Here is a 16,002-nt window from a genome sequence, read left to right on the forward strand (position 1 = left end):
TTTTTACCTCCTTTTTCATCATTTTTGAACATGGGCTATAGCCCATACCGTACGGTATACTATAGCATGCTGTTTTTCATCATTTTTGAGGTTTTGAAAAAAATGAAAAAGAAAAAAAAAAACATGGGTTATAGCCCATCGTTTTTTTTAAATTTGAAAAAAGAATTAACCTCGTTTTTCATCATTTTTGAACATGGGCTATAGCCCATACCGTACGGCATACTATAGCACGCCGTTTTTCATCATTTTTGAGGATTTGAAGAAAATGAAAAAAAAAAAAACATGGGTTATAGCCCATCGTTTTTAAAAATATTGAAAAAAAGCAATTACCTCGTTTTTCATCATTTTTGAACATGGGCTATAGCCCATATCGTACGGCATACTATAGCACGCAGTTTTTCATCATTTTTAAGGATTTGAAGAAAATGAAAAAAAAAAAACATAGGTTATAGCCCATCGTTTTTTTTTTTTTGAAAAAAATATTTTTACCTCGTTTATCATCATTTTTGAACATGGGCTATAGCCCATACCATACGGCATACTATAGCACGCCGTTTTTCATCATTTTTAAGGATTTGAAGAAAATGAAAAAAAACAAAAACATGGGTTATAGCCCATCGTTTTTTTTTTTTTGAAAAAAATAAATTACAACGTTTATCATCATTTTTGAACATGGGCTATAGCCCATACCATACGGCATACTATAGCACGCCGTTTTTCATCATTTTTGAGGATTTGAAAAAAAAAAGAAAAAAAAGAAAAACATGGGTTATAGCCCATAGTTTTTTGAAAATTTGAAAAAAAAAAGTTAACCTCGTTTTTCATCATTTTTGAACATGGGCTATAGCCCATACCATACGGCATACTATAGCACGCCGTTTTTCATCATTTTTAAGGATTTGAAGAAAATGAAAAAAAACAAAAACATGGGTTATAGCCCATCGTTTTTTTTTTTTTTGAATTTTATTTTTTACCTCGTTTATCATAATTTTTTAACATGGGCTATAGCCCATACCGTACGGCATACTATAGCATGCCGTTTTTCATCATTTTTAAGGATTTGAAGAAAATGAAAAAAAAAAAAACATGGGTTATAGCCCATCGTTTTTTTTATTTTGAAAAAAATAAATTACAACGTTTATCATCATTTTTGAACATGGGCTATAGCCCATACCATACGGCATACTATAGCACGCCGTTTTTCATCATTTTTGAGGATTTGAAAAAAAAAGAAAAAAAAGAAAAACATGGGTTATAGCCCATAGTTTTTTGAAAATTTGAAAAAAAAAAGTTAACCTCGTTTTTCATCATTTTTGAACATGGGCTATAGCCCATACCGTACGGCATACTATAGCACGCTGTTTTTCGTCATTTTTAAGGATTAAAAAAAAAAAAAAAAAAAAATCATGGGTTATAGCCCATCGTTTTTTTAAATTTTGAAAAAAACATTTTACCTCGTTTATCATCATTTTTGAACATGGGCTATAGCCCATACCATACGGCATACTATAGCACGCCGTTTTTCATCATTTTTGAGGATTTGAAAAAACAAACAAAAGAAAACATGGGTTGTAGCCCATCGTTTTTTTAAATTTTGAAAAAATAATAATTACCTCGTTTATCATCATTTTTGAACATGGGCTATAGCCCATATCGTACGGCATACTATAGCACGCAGTTTTTCATCATTTTTGAGGATTTGAAAAAAATGAAAAAAAACAAAACATGGGTTATAGCCCATCGTTTTTTAAATTTTGAAAAAAAAAGTTAACCTCGTTTTTCATCATTTTTGAACATGGGCTATAGCCCATACCGTACGGCATACTATAGCACGCCGTTTTTCATCATTTTTAAGGATTTGAAGAAAATGGAAAAAAAAAAAGACATGGGTTATAGCCCATCGTTTTTTTTTATTTTGAAAAAAGAACTTACCTCCTTTTTCATCATTTTTGAACATGGGCTATAGCCCATATCGTACGGCATACTATAGCACGCCGTTTTTCATCATTTTTGAGGATTTGAAGAAAATGAAAAAAAATAAAAACATGGGTTATATATAGCCCATCGTTTTTTGAAATTTTGAAAAAAAAAATTTACCTTGTTTTTCATCATTTTTGAACATGGGCTATAGCCCATACCATACGGCATACTATAGCACGCCGTTTTTCATCATTTTTGAGGATTTGAAAAAAATGAAAAAAATGAAAAACATGGCCATCATGACCATCGATAGCCCATCGTTTTTTGAAATTTTGAAAAAAAGAATTAACCTCGTTTTTCATCATTTTTGAACATGGGCTATAGCCCATACCGTACGCCGCGTACGGCATACTATAGCACGACATAAAAAGTGTATTACTACACAGGTGACGATACAATACTATCTGTACCTTGACTACACAGGTTGTGCTTATAACCACGCCCCTGGGCAAGTTACGTTTACTGAGGTTAAGGTTAGGTTTAGGTATAGTTTTACTGGGGTTAGGGTTAGATATAGTTTTACTATATTCGCTCCTACTATAAGGCACTTAACTTTTATGTGCCTTTTTGATTATGGACACGCCCTTATTATGGATTATGAGCTCTAGGTGATGGATAATAGTATTATTGATACCCTTGATATATATCCATTGTTACCTTGAATGTTCAAACTCATCATCATTTGCCAGTACAATGCCTTTAAAACATAAAAAGGCTATAGTCCATCGTTCTTTACGATTTCGGAGGATTTGAAAAAAGGTGAAAATCGCGGGAAAGCGAGAGGCTATAGTCCATGCATGGTCTCGGAGGGCATACTATAGTATGTAGTTTTTCACGATTTCGGAGGATTTGAAAAAAGGTGAAAATCGCGGAAAAGCGACCAGTGCCTTATTACAGTGTGCCATTTTTCATGATTTTGGCGGATTTGAAACAAAGGTGAAAATCAAGGAAAAGCGACAGGTCTATAGTCCATGGTCTTGGACCGCATACTATAGTGTGCCATTTTTCATGATTTCGAAGCACATTTATGGTATGCTCTTTTTTGTGATTTTCATCTTTTACTCATGTAAATACAACAAATTGAGCAGGGCACTGCAGGGAGTTGAACCCTGTTCCGGTAAACCAGGAGTACCACACCAGTGCCTTAGTTTTTGCTTTGTTGTTAAAACTGAGAGTAGACTGAAGCTGATTATGACTCATCAAACTACTGTGGAGAGCCGATCAGAGCTCTGTGGTTCAAAGATGAGGCTGGTGTTTCACATGAGTTGTTTTATTCCCTTAATATTACAGGTGTGGTTCTGAAACAAATACAACAAATGCACAAAACAAATATGTATATCAATTTAACTTATGCAAAAACATAACATAAACATGACTCACTTGTTTTTCCATGGACGCACACATGAACAGAAAATAGCAATCAGTGAGTTCTGGGGCCAATAAACAACTACAGTTGTAGTTTACAGGTCCAAAAACAATCACATTCATTTGTTATCGTCAGTTCACAATTTACATTCCAATTCCACATTCCAAATGTGTTTGTTTTATGTATTACTGTATGTAACGCCAGCAACACTAGCCTTTGGAAGGAAAACCTTGTAATGTAGTCTCAGCACTATAACAGCTTTGCGAGATAGATTACAAAATAGTGTCCCCCCCCCAGTGCCTCCCAGTGCCTCCCCAGTGTCTCCCCAGTGTCCCCCGAGTGCCTCCCCAGTGCCTCCCAAGGTACTCCCTACAATTAGGTTATCAAGTCTAAAAGATGGAAATCACAAAAAAACGACATACTGTAGTCCATGGTTTCGGACAGCATACTATAGTATGTATTTTTTTTTTTTTTATATATATATATATATTTTTTAAGGGTCACTGTGTTTACAATGTTTACACCATCTGTAAACCAGTAATGCCGATTACTCATTCAGGTTTCAGAGTTTGTATTGTAAAACACAATTTCATTTGGTGTTTGTTTGTTTGGTTATTGAATTCACATGTGATTGTTTGATTCATTGGAAACTTTATTAACAGTAGACTGTAGACTGTACTTTAATGTAGACCTATTCAATACCCTACTTCGAACTCAATCCATTGAAACAAGGAATTAATTCATTATATAAAAGTTTTGAAAGAGAGCTTCGTCATAAAAAAGTGTGAATCGGCAGGGATATGATGGTTCTCATTCTAAATGTTTCTATTTACCTTCATGCAACTACAAAACCAAGAAAGCCTATTGGCTTGTTTACATTGTGGTCCTTCATACTCAATCCATCAAAACTTTTAATGAATTAGAAATATACAATACTATGCTAAAACATTAGAGATCAAAAAGATAAATATGTACAGCAAACAGTTTGGGGGGAGGGGCAGTTTTGAATTAAAGACACCTGTTCTTTTAGAGCGGTTTTGAAGGAGTGTATTAGCAGGATTATAATGATGATTATCACTCTAAATGCTTCTATTTACCTGCAACTACAACATTGTTTCTGTGATCATATTTTCAGTATATAGGCCTATTTATCTAAATGCTAGATATCGTGTGTTCCTCTTGATGGCAGTTCTCCACACCAGGCCGGGTGGCCTAGCCAGGGCTGTGTCAGTCATTCTATAATAGCAACTCACCTCCACTGTCTATACAATAAATACAAGGTTCAAATGAAACCATTCTAAAAAAAGGAGAAAAACCAAGGGAGGGGGGGGGGGGGGGGGGGGCATTATGAACATCCTAGACCTGTGGTTCTCAACCAGTGGGTCTTGGGGGGGTTCGTCCGTGTGCAGCTCATGGGAAAGTGGAGATATTTGACCAAACACATGTTTTCTGCCAGAACTTTCAAATGGATATGGAACGGGATGACTCTAGTGTAAGATAGAATGTCACTTTATTCACAAGATTCTTATTTAATGTCACAGGCATTGAGTTCAAAAGCATGTTCTCACTGGTGCTTTAAACATAAACCACCACCAGGGGGAGACATAACTCCTATAGATTTAGAATGTATCTTGAATCCACTGGCAGTAGAAAACACAAAAGTGTGATCTACTTGAGATCACAGAACTCAGCAGAGTCATGCTCTTCAGGTGTTTGAGATGAATAAAATGGAAATCTAAATCCAGCACGGAGGTTGTGTGTGAACGTGGTGTGGACTGTGTGAAGGAGAGTCATGGTGTCAGACACGCTGTAGAAGGACAGAGTACCTGCACTGTGGTCCAGGTACACTCCTACTCTGGAGGACGCACAGCCTGGGATGTCAGTTTCAATACCTCTGTGTAGGAGAGCACAACTGTCGTTGGAACAAACTAAAGACCACGATTTATCATTGAATCCAAACCCACATTGACCATCAGGCCCTGCTCTGCCGATATCTTCATATGAGACTGCTATAAACACAACGAGTCCACCCCACGCTACCTCATAGTAACAGCGTCCATTCAGGGCCTCTCTACTCAGAACCTGTTCCCATACAATGAATCTCTCTGGGTGATCAGGATATGATTGATTGTTCATCCCTGTTACTTTTCTGTTCCCTTTAGACAGAGACAGGTATTGATGAGCTGTGTTTGGATCCAGTGTGATCGGACATGAATATTGCAAGAACTCAGCTCTGGTCTTGGGTTCTGCTGGTGTTGACAGTACTGCCTGGACTCTGTGAACCTTTTTGTTCTTCCTTTTTGATTTCTTCCCTCTGGTCAACTCAGCTCTGGTGTTGGGTTCTGGTGCTGTTGACAGTGAAACATCGACTATGTTCACTGTCTCTGAGACGTTGGTCCTTTCCTCTGTAAGAATGTCCTCTAATTTTTCCCTCATCTTGGACACGGCCACAGTCACATCTTCAAAGTGTCTCAGAGGACGGACATCGCTGCTGCTGACTGGGTGTGTAGATTCAACGATCGTTGAGAGGGAGGAGGTGTAACGCTGTAGAAAACGGATGTGATCCTCTGTGAGTGAGAGCTGCTCCAGCTCAGCATGTCTCCTCCTCAGCTCAGTGACATCCTGCTCCACACGCCTCCTCAGTTCTTCAGCACGACTCACTTCACCTTTCTGCTGGTCTCTGATCAGCTGCCTCACCTCAGATCGTCTTCTCTCCATGGACGAGATGAGCTCAGTAAAGATGGCATCGCTGTCCTCCACTGCTATGTCAGCATAGTGCTTGATGGACTCTACCTCCTGGTGAAGCACTTTCACATCTTTCTCTCTCTCCTGGATTCTCTGCTGGATGTTCTGCAGAGTCGTATCAATCTCTTTCTGTCTCACAGTCCGTTCTGCTGCAGCTGAGGTCGTATCGTGACCTTTGTGTTCTTCCACGGAGCACAGAGAGCAGATACACAGCTGATCGGTGCGGCAGAAAAGGTCATTCACCTTGTTGTGACGAGTGCAGATGTTCTCCTGAAGCTCTCCGGAGGCTTTGACCAGCTTGTGTTTCTTAAAGGCAGGAGACTGATAGTGAGGCTGGAGGTGATTGTCACAGTAAGAGACGAGACACTGAAGACAAGTCTTCACAGCTTTCAGTCTCCTTCCAGTGCAGACATCACAGGCAACATCTCCAGGGCCAGCGTAGCAGTTATCAGGAGTAGCAGCTTGGAGTCCTGTTGATAGATTCATACATAATGTATTTATCAATCTGATATATATATATATATATATATATTTTTTTTAAGTATCTGCCTGTATACTCATATTTGGTATAGCCTATAGGAGCCATAGGCCCAGATTTTGAAGATGCGTTTTACAATGGGGTAATACATAAATTGCCCTCGCTCTGCGCACATTCGTATTATTAAAGGGCCTTTCATAATACGAATTTTCAGAAAGGCATATCGGCCCGTGTTGAACGCACACACAAATGGCATACGGCGTTCCTGAATATTTTAGCATTGTGGGAGTGTCCATATGTTAATTATTTTCGCTTTGCGCAATTTGCTATTAAGCCCCTTGACCTAAAAACACTCAGCGCATAACGATTAGACGTGGGTCTGACCACCTCATAAACGCAAAAAGCACTGTTTGATTGTACACTTGAGCGGCTCTGGGAGGCTGCTAGAGTGTTGCCATGTCTGTTTATTATAAGCGGCTTCTTTTTCTGTAAAGTTGCTTGTAAATATTGGTAGTTGTACTATTTGTGGTTGCTTTTCTTGTTTCTAAAGTGGTTATTTGGGCTTTTCTCCTAATGTTGTTTAAACCAGTGATCCTCACACAGCACATTCCCATGTCAAGGATCCCCAGATGAATGCATTTGCCCAACTAAGGACGGCTAATCCAAAAATTAAATTATTTTTTTCCAAGATTACTTTTGAAAATAGCAGATCTATACCAGCTCACAATGCATCACATTCATTCATTAAAACTATGAACTCTGACTGCAGGGGGATATATATAATGATCATTATAACAATGTGCAAGAACATATTTAAAAAGAAGGAAGAACTTTATATTTGTGGACAATCAAAATATGTTTTTTTATTTTAATGTGGTGTCATTAAAATTAATCTGGATATGGCAGACTCACTATCTAGAAAATAAAAACATGGCACTTCATTTAAAATAGGTTACAGACCCCTGTTATATGCGCTTATTTTTATAGACCCATTTACTTGTTTCTATGAGACATGGCAACAGCCTCTTATTGCGTCTTCTTTTTGTAAAATGTTGAGATTAGAAACGGCCATAATTCTTTCATTTCTCAACCAAATAAAACCATCTCCATAATCCTTGGGAAGTTTGCTTTCATATGCTGTATCACACCCGATTCAAGTCTTCTTCAATAAAATGCTACGAGCGAAGACAATATACCATCGGGGCCACAGGCACAGCATTAAGCAGCAGCATTCATTCCTTCATCATGACTTGAATGAAATAAAATATAATAAACGTTATTTTACTGGTGTTTTTCAATAGAAACAAATTATTTTGAGGAATAAAGGTGACAGCATGCAGTGCAATAGGAATAATTAACCCAAATGTGACAAAGTCATGTCATGTCTTCTATGGTGCCAGCCTGAAGAAATGTAATACCACGATCCCCAAAGTGCGCATTCGGTATGTGACATCAGCTGACTGGTAAAGAGAATAGTACGGACATGTTGATTGGGTACGTCTCAAACACGCCTTAAACACACCCATGACTAATTCAAGGCCGTTTTGCGCAATCCACGGGGTGTCGAAAGCGCTTCTTAACATGCCCAAAATTGCAATATGACATACAACACGCCCCCAGCTCATAAAACTGTATGTATTACCCCATTGTAAAACGCATCTTCAAAATCTGGGCCATAATGTCTTACCATATGTTTGTCTGACATATTTTCCCTCTGAAGATATCCTGCAACACGACCTTGTTGTAATTACTAGAGATGTCCCGATACTGTTTCGATATCGGAAAAGCATCGGTATCGTCCCTTTTTTGGTCATATCGGGTCAAATCGGTATCGCCGAATATGCCAGTTTAACCACCTCTCTGACACAGGTGTAAGAGGTTTACACTATGGCAGGTAGGCCTAAATAAAATGTTGGGGCACGTGGAGTTTGCTTTCGAGTAGCCTAAACTGCAAGTACACATTTGAGTGTGGAGTCTGCTATTGCAACACTAGATAAAATAAGTTATTTTCAGCCTTTTATTATTATAAATGTTATTTTCTTTTATCTGTATTCGGTATCATCAGGATCGGATTGGGAATGGAACCGGGGCCCGAGTTGTTACCCTTTAATATAAAATGTACTAATTCGTTTTATTGGTTCAGTAAATGTATAGGCCTGTGTGACAGACGGTGAGCTTTATTCATAAGATAACTTAAAGAACTTAAAGGTCTCACCTGTCTTCTTCAGGCTCTCCACCACTTCAGCCAACATGGTGTTTCTCTTCAGAACAGGTCTTGGGATGAAGGTTTGTCTGCATTGAGGACAGCTGAACCTTCCTCTCTGATCGTCCTGGTTCCAGTATCCCTCGATACACCTCCTGCAGTAGCTGTGTCCACAGGCAACAGTCACTGGATCCTTCATAGTGGGGTTCCGTCTCCATGTTAAATTTAGTTGTCATTTACAACTCATGTAAAAGTTTCACTTTCAGTACTAATTTGAAGGTGAGGGTCTATAGAACCATTTTGGTTCGAGTGGCAATCACCAAAATAAAATAATTGGCCTATAGGGGGCGTAGTCAGGTGCCAACCTCATCAGCCCTACCAAAATATGTAAACTGTTGTAACTTTTGATTAAATTATCCAATCTGAACATATGATACTGTATATGTATGGATTCACAATCAGGAGTAGCATTTGGTACTTAAACCTTATTACACATATATTTCTTTCCACCCAGTATTGGTGTATATCCACAAAAATAGCAGGAAGAACGAGCTAAAAACTAGTAGTGGGGTCCCTAGACAGACCGTCATTTACAACTCAACAAAAGCTTAACTTTCACTTCTAATTTGTAGAGAATGACCTATAGAACAATTTTAGTTCGAGTGGCAAGTCTACAAATTAAAGAAATATATATTTTTGCCAAATTTCCAAAATGGCCAAAATCGGAATTATGTTTATTTGAAAGATGTCTTAATTTTCTTATATTGCTGTTTTTTCTTTGTTTTTCTTGCTATATCAAGTTAATCCTGTGTGAGGAATCAACTGGATTTCAAATATTAATGTTTTGAATAATCTGATATAGAAACAAAATAAAGATGGCTGCCTACATTACGCCTAACTTCTATCCTGTTGAACCTAGAATGGTGATGTTGGTGCCTATACCTATGTTATCATGAATGACTAATTGTATAAAAACAAAATACATATATAATAGGACAATATATAATATTTCACAAAAATGAGACAATGCAGTACATATGTGGGGAACTAAAGTTAGATATTGGAATATAATACACCACTCCTGTGTTATATTTGTTTATTTAATTTAATTACTTATACTATGTACTGCCACTATAGGGGGCAGAGTAGCAGGTGTGTCTTAATTGTTCAGACTTGGTAGCTTTTTAGTAATAAAACTAAGCATACTGCAGAAGAGCACGAGCTGCACTGATTGCTCTCTTGTGGTATTGATATTTTGAAGGTAAGCAAAAAAGTTAAACATGTCATGAAGGATCCTAAAGTGTTTTTTATGAATATGGATAGTCATGGAGTGCCACGATACGGTCTTCTCCCAGCACAACTGACTTGTCGTTTATCTCTTGGGTGAGTTCTACCTTCTGGAATGAATGGTCTGCTGCATATGTTTCTTCACCACAAAAGAGACATTTATTACGATTAACAGGTGCACCAGTCCGGCATGATCTTCTTGCCAATGCCACAGCACCTCCGGAGGCGGCGGCGTGAGAGGGCACGCAAACGTGCTGCTTTCATCGCTAACCTCTTCAAGTTCACCAAGGATTTGCTGGGGCAGAAGCGCAGTGGCAAACTGGCCTCCTCGCAGGAAGACATAGACCAACAACCTCATAGAACCCCCTGAACGTGCAGTTCGACATGTCGGAGAGGAGGGTCAGCAACCACCTCCGGAGATGGCTCGGACTACCAAGGAGCCTGAGCAGCATTGCACTCTACGGAAACACCAACAAACTGCAACTGCCTTTCAAATCCCTGGAGGAGGAATTCAAGGTAACCAGAGCCAGAGAAGTGGTTCAGTACAGGGACTCAAGTGATCCGAAGGTGGCTAAAGCAGGGATCCAAGTGAGGACTGGCAGGAAATGGAGGGCAGAGGAAGCAGTTCAAGAGGTAGAGGCAAGGCTGCGCCACAGGTGCATGGTGGGCGTGGTCACACGAGGCCGAGCAGGGCTAGGTTCCTTTCCGAGTGCCCAAATGAACACCAGGGGGAAGGAAAGGCGACGCCTTGTTCAGGATGAGGTGAGAGCAGCAGTGGATGAGACCAGAACCTGCAAGGCTGTGGGAATGAAGCAACAGGGAGCTTGGACGAGATGGGAGAATGCGGTTGAGAGGAAAGTGACCTGGGCAGAGCTTTGGAAAGCTGAGCCTCACCGCATCAAATTTCTCATCATGGCAGTGTATGACGTGCTTTCAAGCCCGTCAAACCTGCACATATGGGGCATAGCAGAGACACCAGCATGCCCACTGTGTTCCAAGCGAGGGACCCTGGAACACATCCTCAGTTGCTGTACAAGGGCACTTGGAGATGGACGGTACAGGTGGAGGCATGACCAAGTCCTTAAGACCATTGCTGAAGCCATCAGCACAGGACTGGAGTGGTCAAAGCAGGTCCGACCATCTAAGAAAACCATTGCCTTTGTCAGAGCTGGGGACAAGCTGGGGTCAGAAGAACAACATCTGCAGGCATCCTGATGTCTGCAAGAGACTGGCAGTTGTTGGTGGAACTTGAACATCAGCTGAAGTTCCCCAGCCATATTGTAGTCACCACCCTGCGACCAGACATTGTCCTTGTGTCTGAGTCTACCAAGCAAGCAGTGCTGATGGAGCCGACAGTCCCGTGGGAAGATCGCCTGGAAGAAGCCTTTGAAAGGAAGCTCTCCAAGTATGCAGGTCTGGTCAGCGAGTGCCAGCAGGCTGGTTGGAGAGCAAGGTGTTTCCCTGTGGAGGTTGGATGCAGAGGTTTTGCAGCCCAGTCCTTGGCCAGAGCCTTCTTAGCTTAGGCATCGAGGGAGAGAGAAAGAGGAGAGCCATCCGCAGTACCACCGATGCGGCAGAGAGAGCCTCAAGATGGCTGTGGCTCAAAAGAGGGGAGCCTTGGAGTCATGGTAGCTAGCTAGCCGTCTGGACACAAGCTCTAGGTCTGATCAACCCTGGCTGGGTCACCTGGAGGAGGGCGTATGATGTTGAAAGACCCGAAACGCCCTAAGATTCCAGGAACATCACTGAGGATGTGTCCAGACTAGGCATCAGATGTATGTACACAGTCTTATAACTAACAAGCTACCAAGTCTGAACAATTAAGACACACCTGCTACTATGCCCCCTATAGTGGCAGTACTGTACATAGTAACTAATAAAATAAACAAATATAACACAGGAGTGGTGTATTATATTCCAATATCTAACTTTAGTTCCCCACATATGTACTGCATTGTCTCATTTGTGTGAAATATTATATATTGTCCTATTATATGTATTTTGTTTTTATACAAATTAGTCATTCATGATAACATAGGTATAGGCACCAACATCACCATTCTAGGTTCAACAGGTTACAGGATAGAAGTTAGGCGTAATGTAGTAATTCAATGTACATTGGCAGCCGTCTTTATTTTGTTTCTATATCAGATTATTCAAAACATTAATATTTGAAATCCAGTTGATTCCTCACACAGGATTAACTTGATATAGCAAGAAAAACAAAGAAAAAACAGCAATATAAGAAAATTAAGACATCTTTCAAATAAACATATTTCTGATTTTGGCCATTTTGGAAGTTTGGCAAAAATATATATTTTTTTAATTTGTAGACTTGCCACTCAAACTAAAATGCTCTATAGGTCATTATCTACAAATTAGAAGTGAAAGTTAAACTTTTGTTGAGTTGTAAATGACGGTCTGTCTAGGGACCCCACTACTAGTTTTTAGCTCGTTTTTCCTGCTATTTTTGTGTATTTACACCAATACTGGGTGGAAACAAATATTATATGTGTAATAAGGTTTAAGTACCAAATGCTACTCCTGATTGTGAATCCATACATATCTCATATGTTCAGATTGGATAATTTAATCAAAAAGTACAACAGTTTACATATTTTGGTAGGGCTGATGGGGGTTGGCACCTGACTACGCCCCCTATAGGCCAATTATTTTATTTTGGTGATTGCCACTCGAACCAAAATGGTTCTATAGACCCTCACCTTCAAATTAGTACTGAAAGTGAAACTTTTACATGAGTTGTAAATGACAAATAAATTTAACATGGAGACGGAACCCCACTATCAGTAGATCCAGACAGATAGAACAGCACAACTGTTCCTGATCCAGTTGAACTCCCTGCTGCGCCATTTTAGTAACACTTACTCTATCTTAGACTCTGACTGACTGACTATCAGAGGAGTTTAGTTTGGGCTGTGGTTGCATTTCCTCAGAAATCACATGACATGGGCGGTTCGTCCCGTGTGTGTGTGTGTGTGTGTATGTGCGCGCGTGCGTGTGTGCTGTGATTCACAATGATTCACTGGTACAGTATAAAATGTTTCCACCCTGTTGAAACATGAGTCAGTATTATTCCTCTGCCACACACACACACCCGTCCCTTAAACCTAAACGGGCCAATGGCAGAGCGCACTAAGCCCCGCCCCTCGATAGAGCCACACTGTGATGGGACCGAGGCTACACTGTGATCCACAGTCAGTTTGAGAGACACGCTGTCCCCGTGGGCACACTGGCGCTCCTGACGCGTCCAGTGTGCCCACGGGGTGCGAGAGAGCAGAACAGCAGGAAGGAAAGAAAGAAAATAGACGTTACAATTAAAAGCTCAGAGAGAACAAAGAGCCAGATCTTATTGCAATAATGTGAACCATAGTCGTCAAAATGCATTTGATATAATAATCTCCACTTTAAAGGAGAATTCCATACTAAAAGGCTTTCTTACCTTTCTTTGTAGCGGTTACGTCCCCATCAAAGAGGTCCAGGTGTTATTTTGTGCAAAAGCTCCTTATTGGCTATTTCCCCTACCATAAGCCCTAAATGAATTGCATTTAATTGAATGGGATGTATGGGGTGTTGTGCTAATTCGCTTATTTCCATCGAAATAAGTAGTAAAGTGTGCCGCTTGGGTTATTATTTACATTATGAAGAGAGGATATATACAAAAAATATATAATTTTGAGCGATGGAAATAAGCAAAAAAAAATTTCAGTGGTTTTCTAACACAGAAGTAGTCTACAAATTTAGGAAACGCACAGAAAACTGCCTGACTTTTCTGGTAGGATGTATGGGCTGTCAAGCCCAGAAAGTAGTTTTTTGGCACTCAGTAGGCGTTCCCGCATAACTTCTGGGTATGATGATGATGTCATGTGCATACTAGGGCTGGGTGCAATAACCGCAATACCGCCATACCACCGGTATGTAACGCATACCGCGGTATCGGGTCCATTACCGCGTTAAAAAAAAAAACTTTTTTTTCTTTTTTTATGAAATGAAAAGTGTATCATAATAAACAGTGACGCTCAGTCAGTCTAATCATGCCAGCAACACAACAACACCAGAGGGAGTTCAAAAAACCATGTGCAACCCAGATTCGGCACAAACAAGGATTGATTGATTGATTTAAATATTTAACAGTTTGCAGAATTACACCTTTCAAGCACAACTCAATACAAAGACTGTTAACTGCGAGTGGACACTTGTTTACAAGAGGGTCCACCTAAATTAATTTCACTCCTATGCCACAAAAATGTGGAACGCCCTACCAACTGTCATTAAGACATGTAAATCCCTTGACTCCACCCACCCCCACCCACCCCTTTCCCCCCTCACTGTATACATTTCCCCCCATTTTTACCTCCTTTATGATGATTTCCTGTTTTTGGCTTTATAGAAGTGCATAGTGTACAAAATGATATGATGAATTGAAAATGGTGGAACCTCTTGTAAACAAGTGTAATGCTTTATGGCAGGGGTATTCAATTAGATTAGGCCGGGGGCCACAACTGTAGAATGATTGTGTGTGGGGGGGGGGGGGGGGGGGCGCACAGTGTGCGAGTGAAGCGCGGAAATGTGTGGGTTCTCAAAATGCTTTTTGTGCTCAAACACGAAGATTTATGTACATTTCCACACAGTAATGAGCAGGATCTAAACAGGTATTATGCTACCTTAGAATAGATGTAGGCCTAGACCTATTTGACAGTGCATAAACAGCATTGCTTTGACATTAACGACCATCAGCTGGACGGACACGGACACACACACACTCACTCTGCTGTGGGCAGTTCAGAAACCCGTCCACGACCACCAATCATCGTTAGGCTTGTTTTTTAAACAAGATTTATTTACGTGAGAATAGTTTATCAGACTATAAAGATCAGATTACATAGAGCAGTGATTCCCAAAGTGGGGTTCGGGGTCCGGGGACCCCCAGGGTCCTTGAGGCAGTTCCAGGGGGTCCCCAGGGAAATGATGGTTTGGAACCAAATGGACCCTTATGGGTCTGTAACTCTGAGAGTGTACAAATGGAACCAAATGGACCCTAACAGGGTTTATTATCGTGAGAATGATGGCTTCCATTTTCACATTGCAACTTTTCAGGACTAGAAAGCCTGCAGTTTCTATTAGCTTGCATTCTCCATTGGTGTCACTGTTGGGTGGGTTTCTGAACTGCCCACAGCCCTCCTATGTGACACAGACTGAGTAGAAAAAAACGTGCCATTTTAGCATGATTATTAGTGAGGACCTATTATATGAAGATAGGTTGAAAAGTGGTCCTTTAATGATTACCGTCATTATGGTAATCTCACAATTAATATCGCGCACACACCATACCTGTAACTTTTATTAGCCCTCTTATTATTCCCGGGGGGCGGTTATTACCGCCATACCGGCGGTATGGGGGCCGGCAATAACCGCAGTAATAAAAATCCCATACCGCCCCAGCCCTAGTGCATACCCTCTATTGAACAAAAATGTTGTCATGACAAGGATGAATGATTAATAATGAAATTAAGTTACAAAATTAGGCTTTTATTCACAAAATGTGAAGAGAACATGAACAGATTAAGAGAGAGAGAGAGAGAGAGAGAGAGAGAGAGAGAGAGAGAGAAAGGATTAAGGGAGAGAGCGAGAGAGAGAGAGATAGAGAGAGAGAAAGTATTAAGGGAGAGAGCGAGAGAGGGAGGGGAGAGAAAGTAAGAGCGAGAGAGGGAGGGATGGAGAGAGAGACAGTAGCAGGGATTTCTTACTTAATGTGACACTTGAGTCTGCATTTTCGTCACTCGGGTGGTCTGGCTCGTATATGGAGGTTCTGCTGTGTGTAGACAGTCGCGCGCATGCATGGTGCTCATCACTGAGAGCGTTGTGATGTTTTGACTTGATAATTCCCATTGTTCAGAAGGGACTTTCACACACAGGCCTACCGGT

The 16,002-nt window shown here is 40.4% G+C and overlaps 1 protein-coding gene across 1 annotated transcript; it reads right to left on the reverse strand.

The window, feature by feature from the left end:
• Nucleotides 1-5,014: 5,014 nt before the first annotated feature.
• Nucleotides 5,015-12,930, reverse strand: LOC310868674 (tripartite motif-containing protein 16-like; the record flags this gene model as incomplete). The annotated part of the gene is made up of 3 exons (XM_083779130.1): nucleotides 5,015-6,561; nucleotides 8,785-8,965; nucleotides 12,862-12,930. 3 exons carry the CDS (start codon nucleotides 12,928-12,930, stop codon nucleotides 5,015-5,017), a joined length of 1,797 nt encoding a protein of 598 aa, XP_083635256.1.
• Between the last annotated feature and the right edge of the window lie 3,072 nt (nucleotides 12,931-16,002).

Source organism: Protomyctophum parallelum, assembly GCF_964188405.1.
Source record: "Protomyctophum parallelum genome assembly, chromosome: 13".
NCBI classification, from domain to species: domain Eukaryota; kingdom Metazoa; phylum Chordata; class Actinopteri; order Myctophiformes; family Myctophidae; genus Protomyctophum; species Protomyctophum parallelum.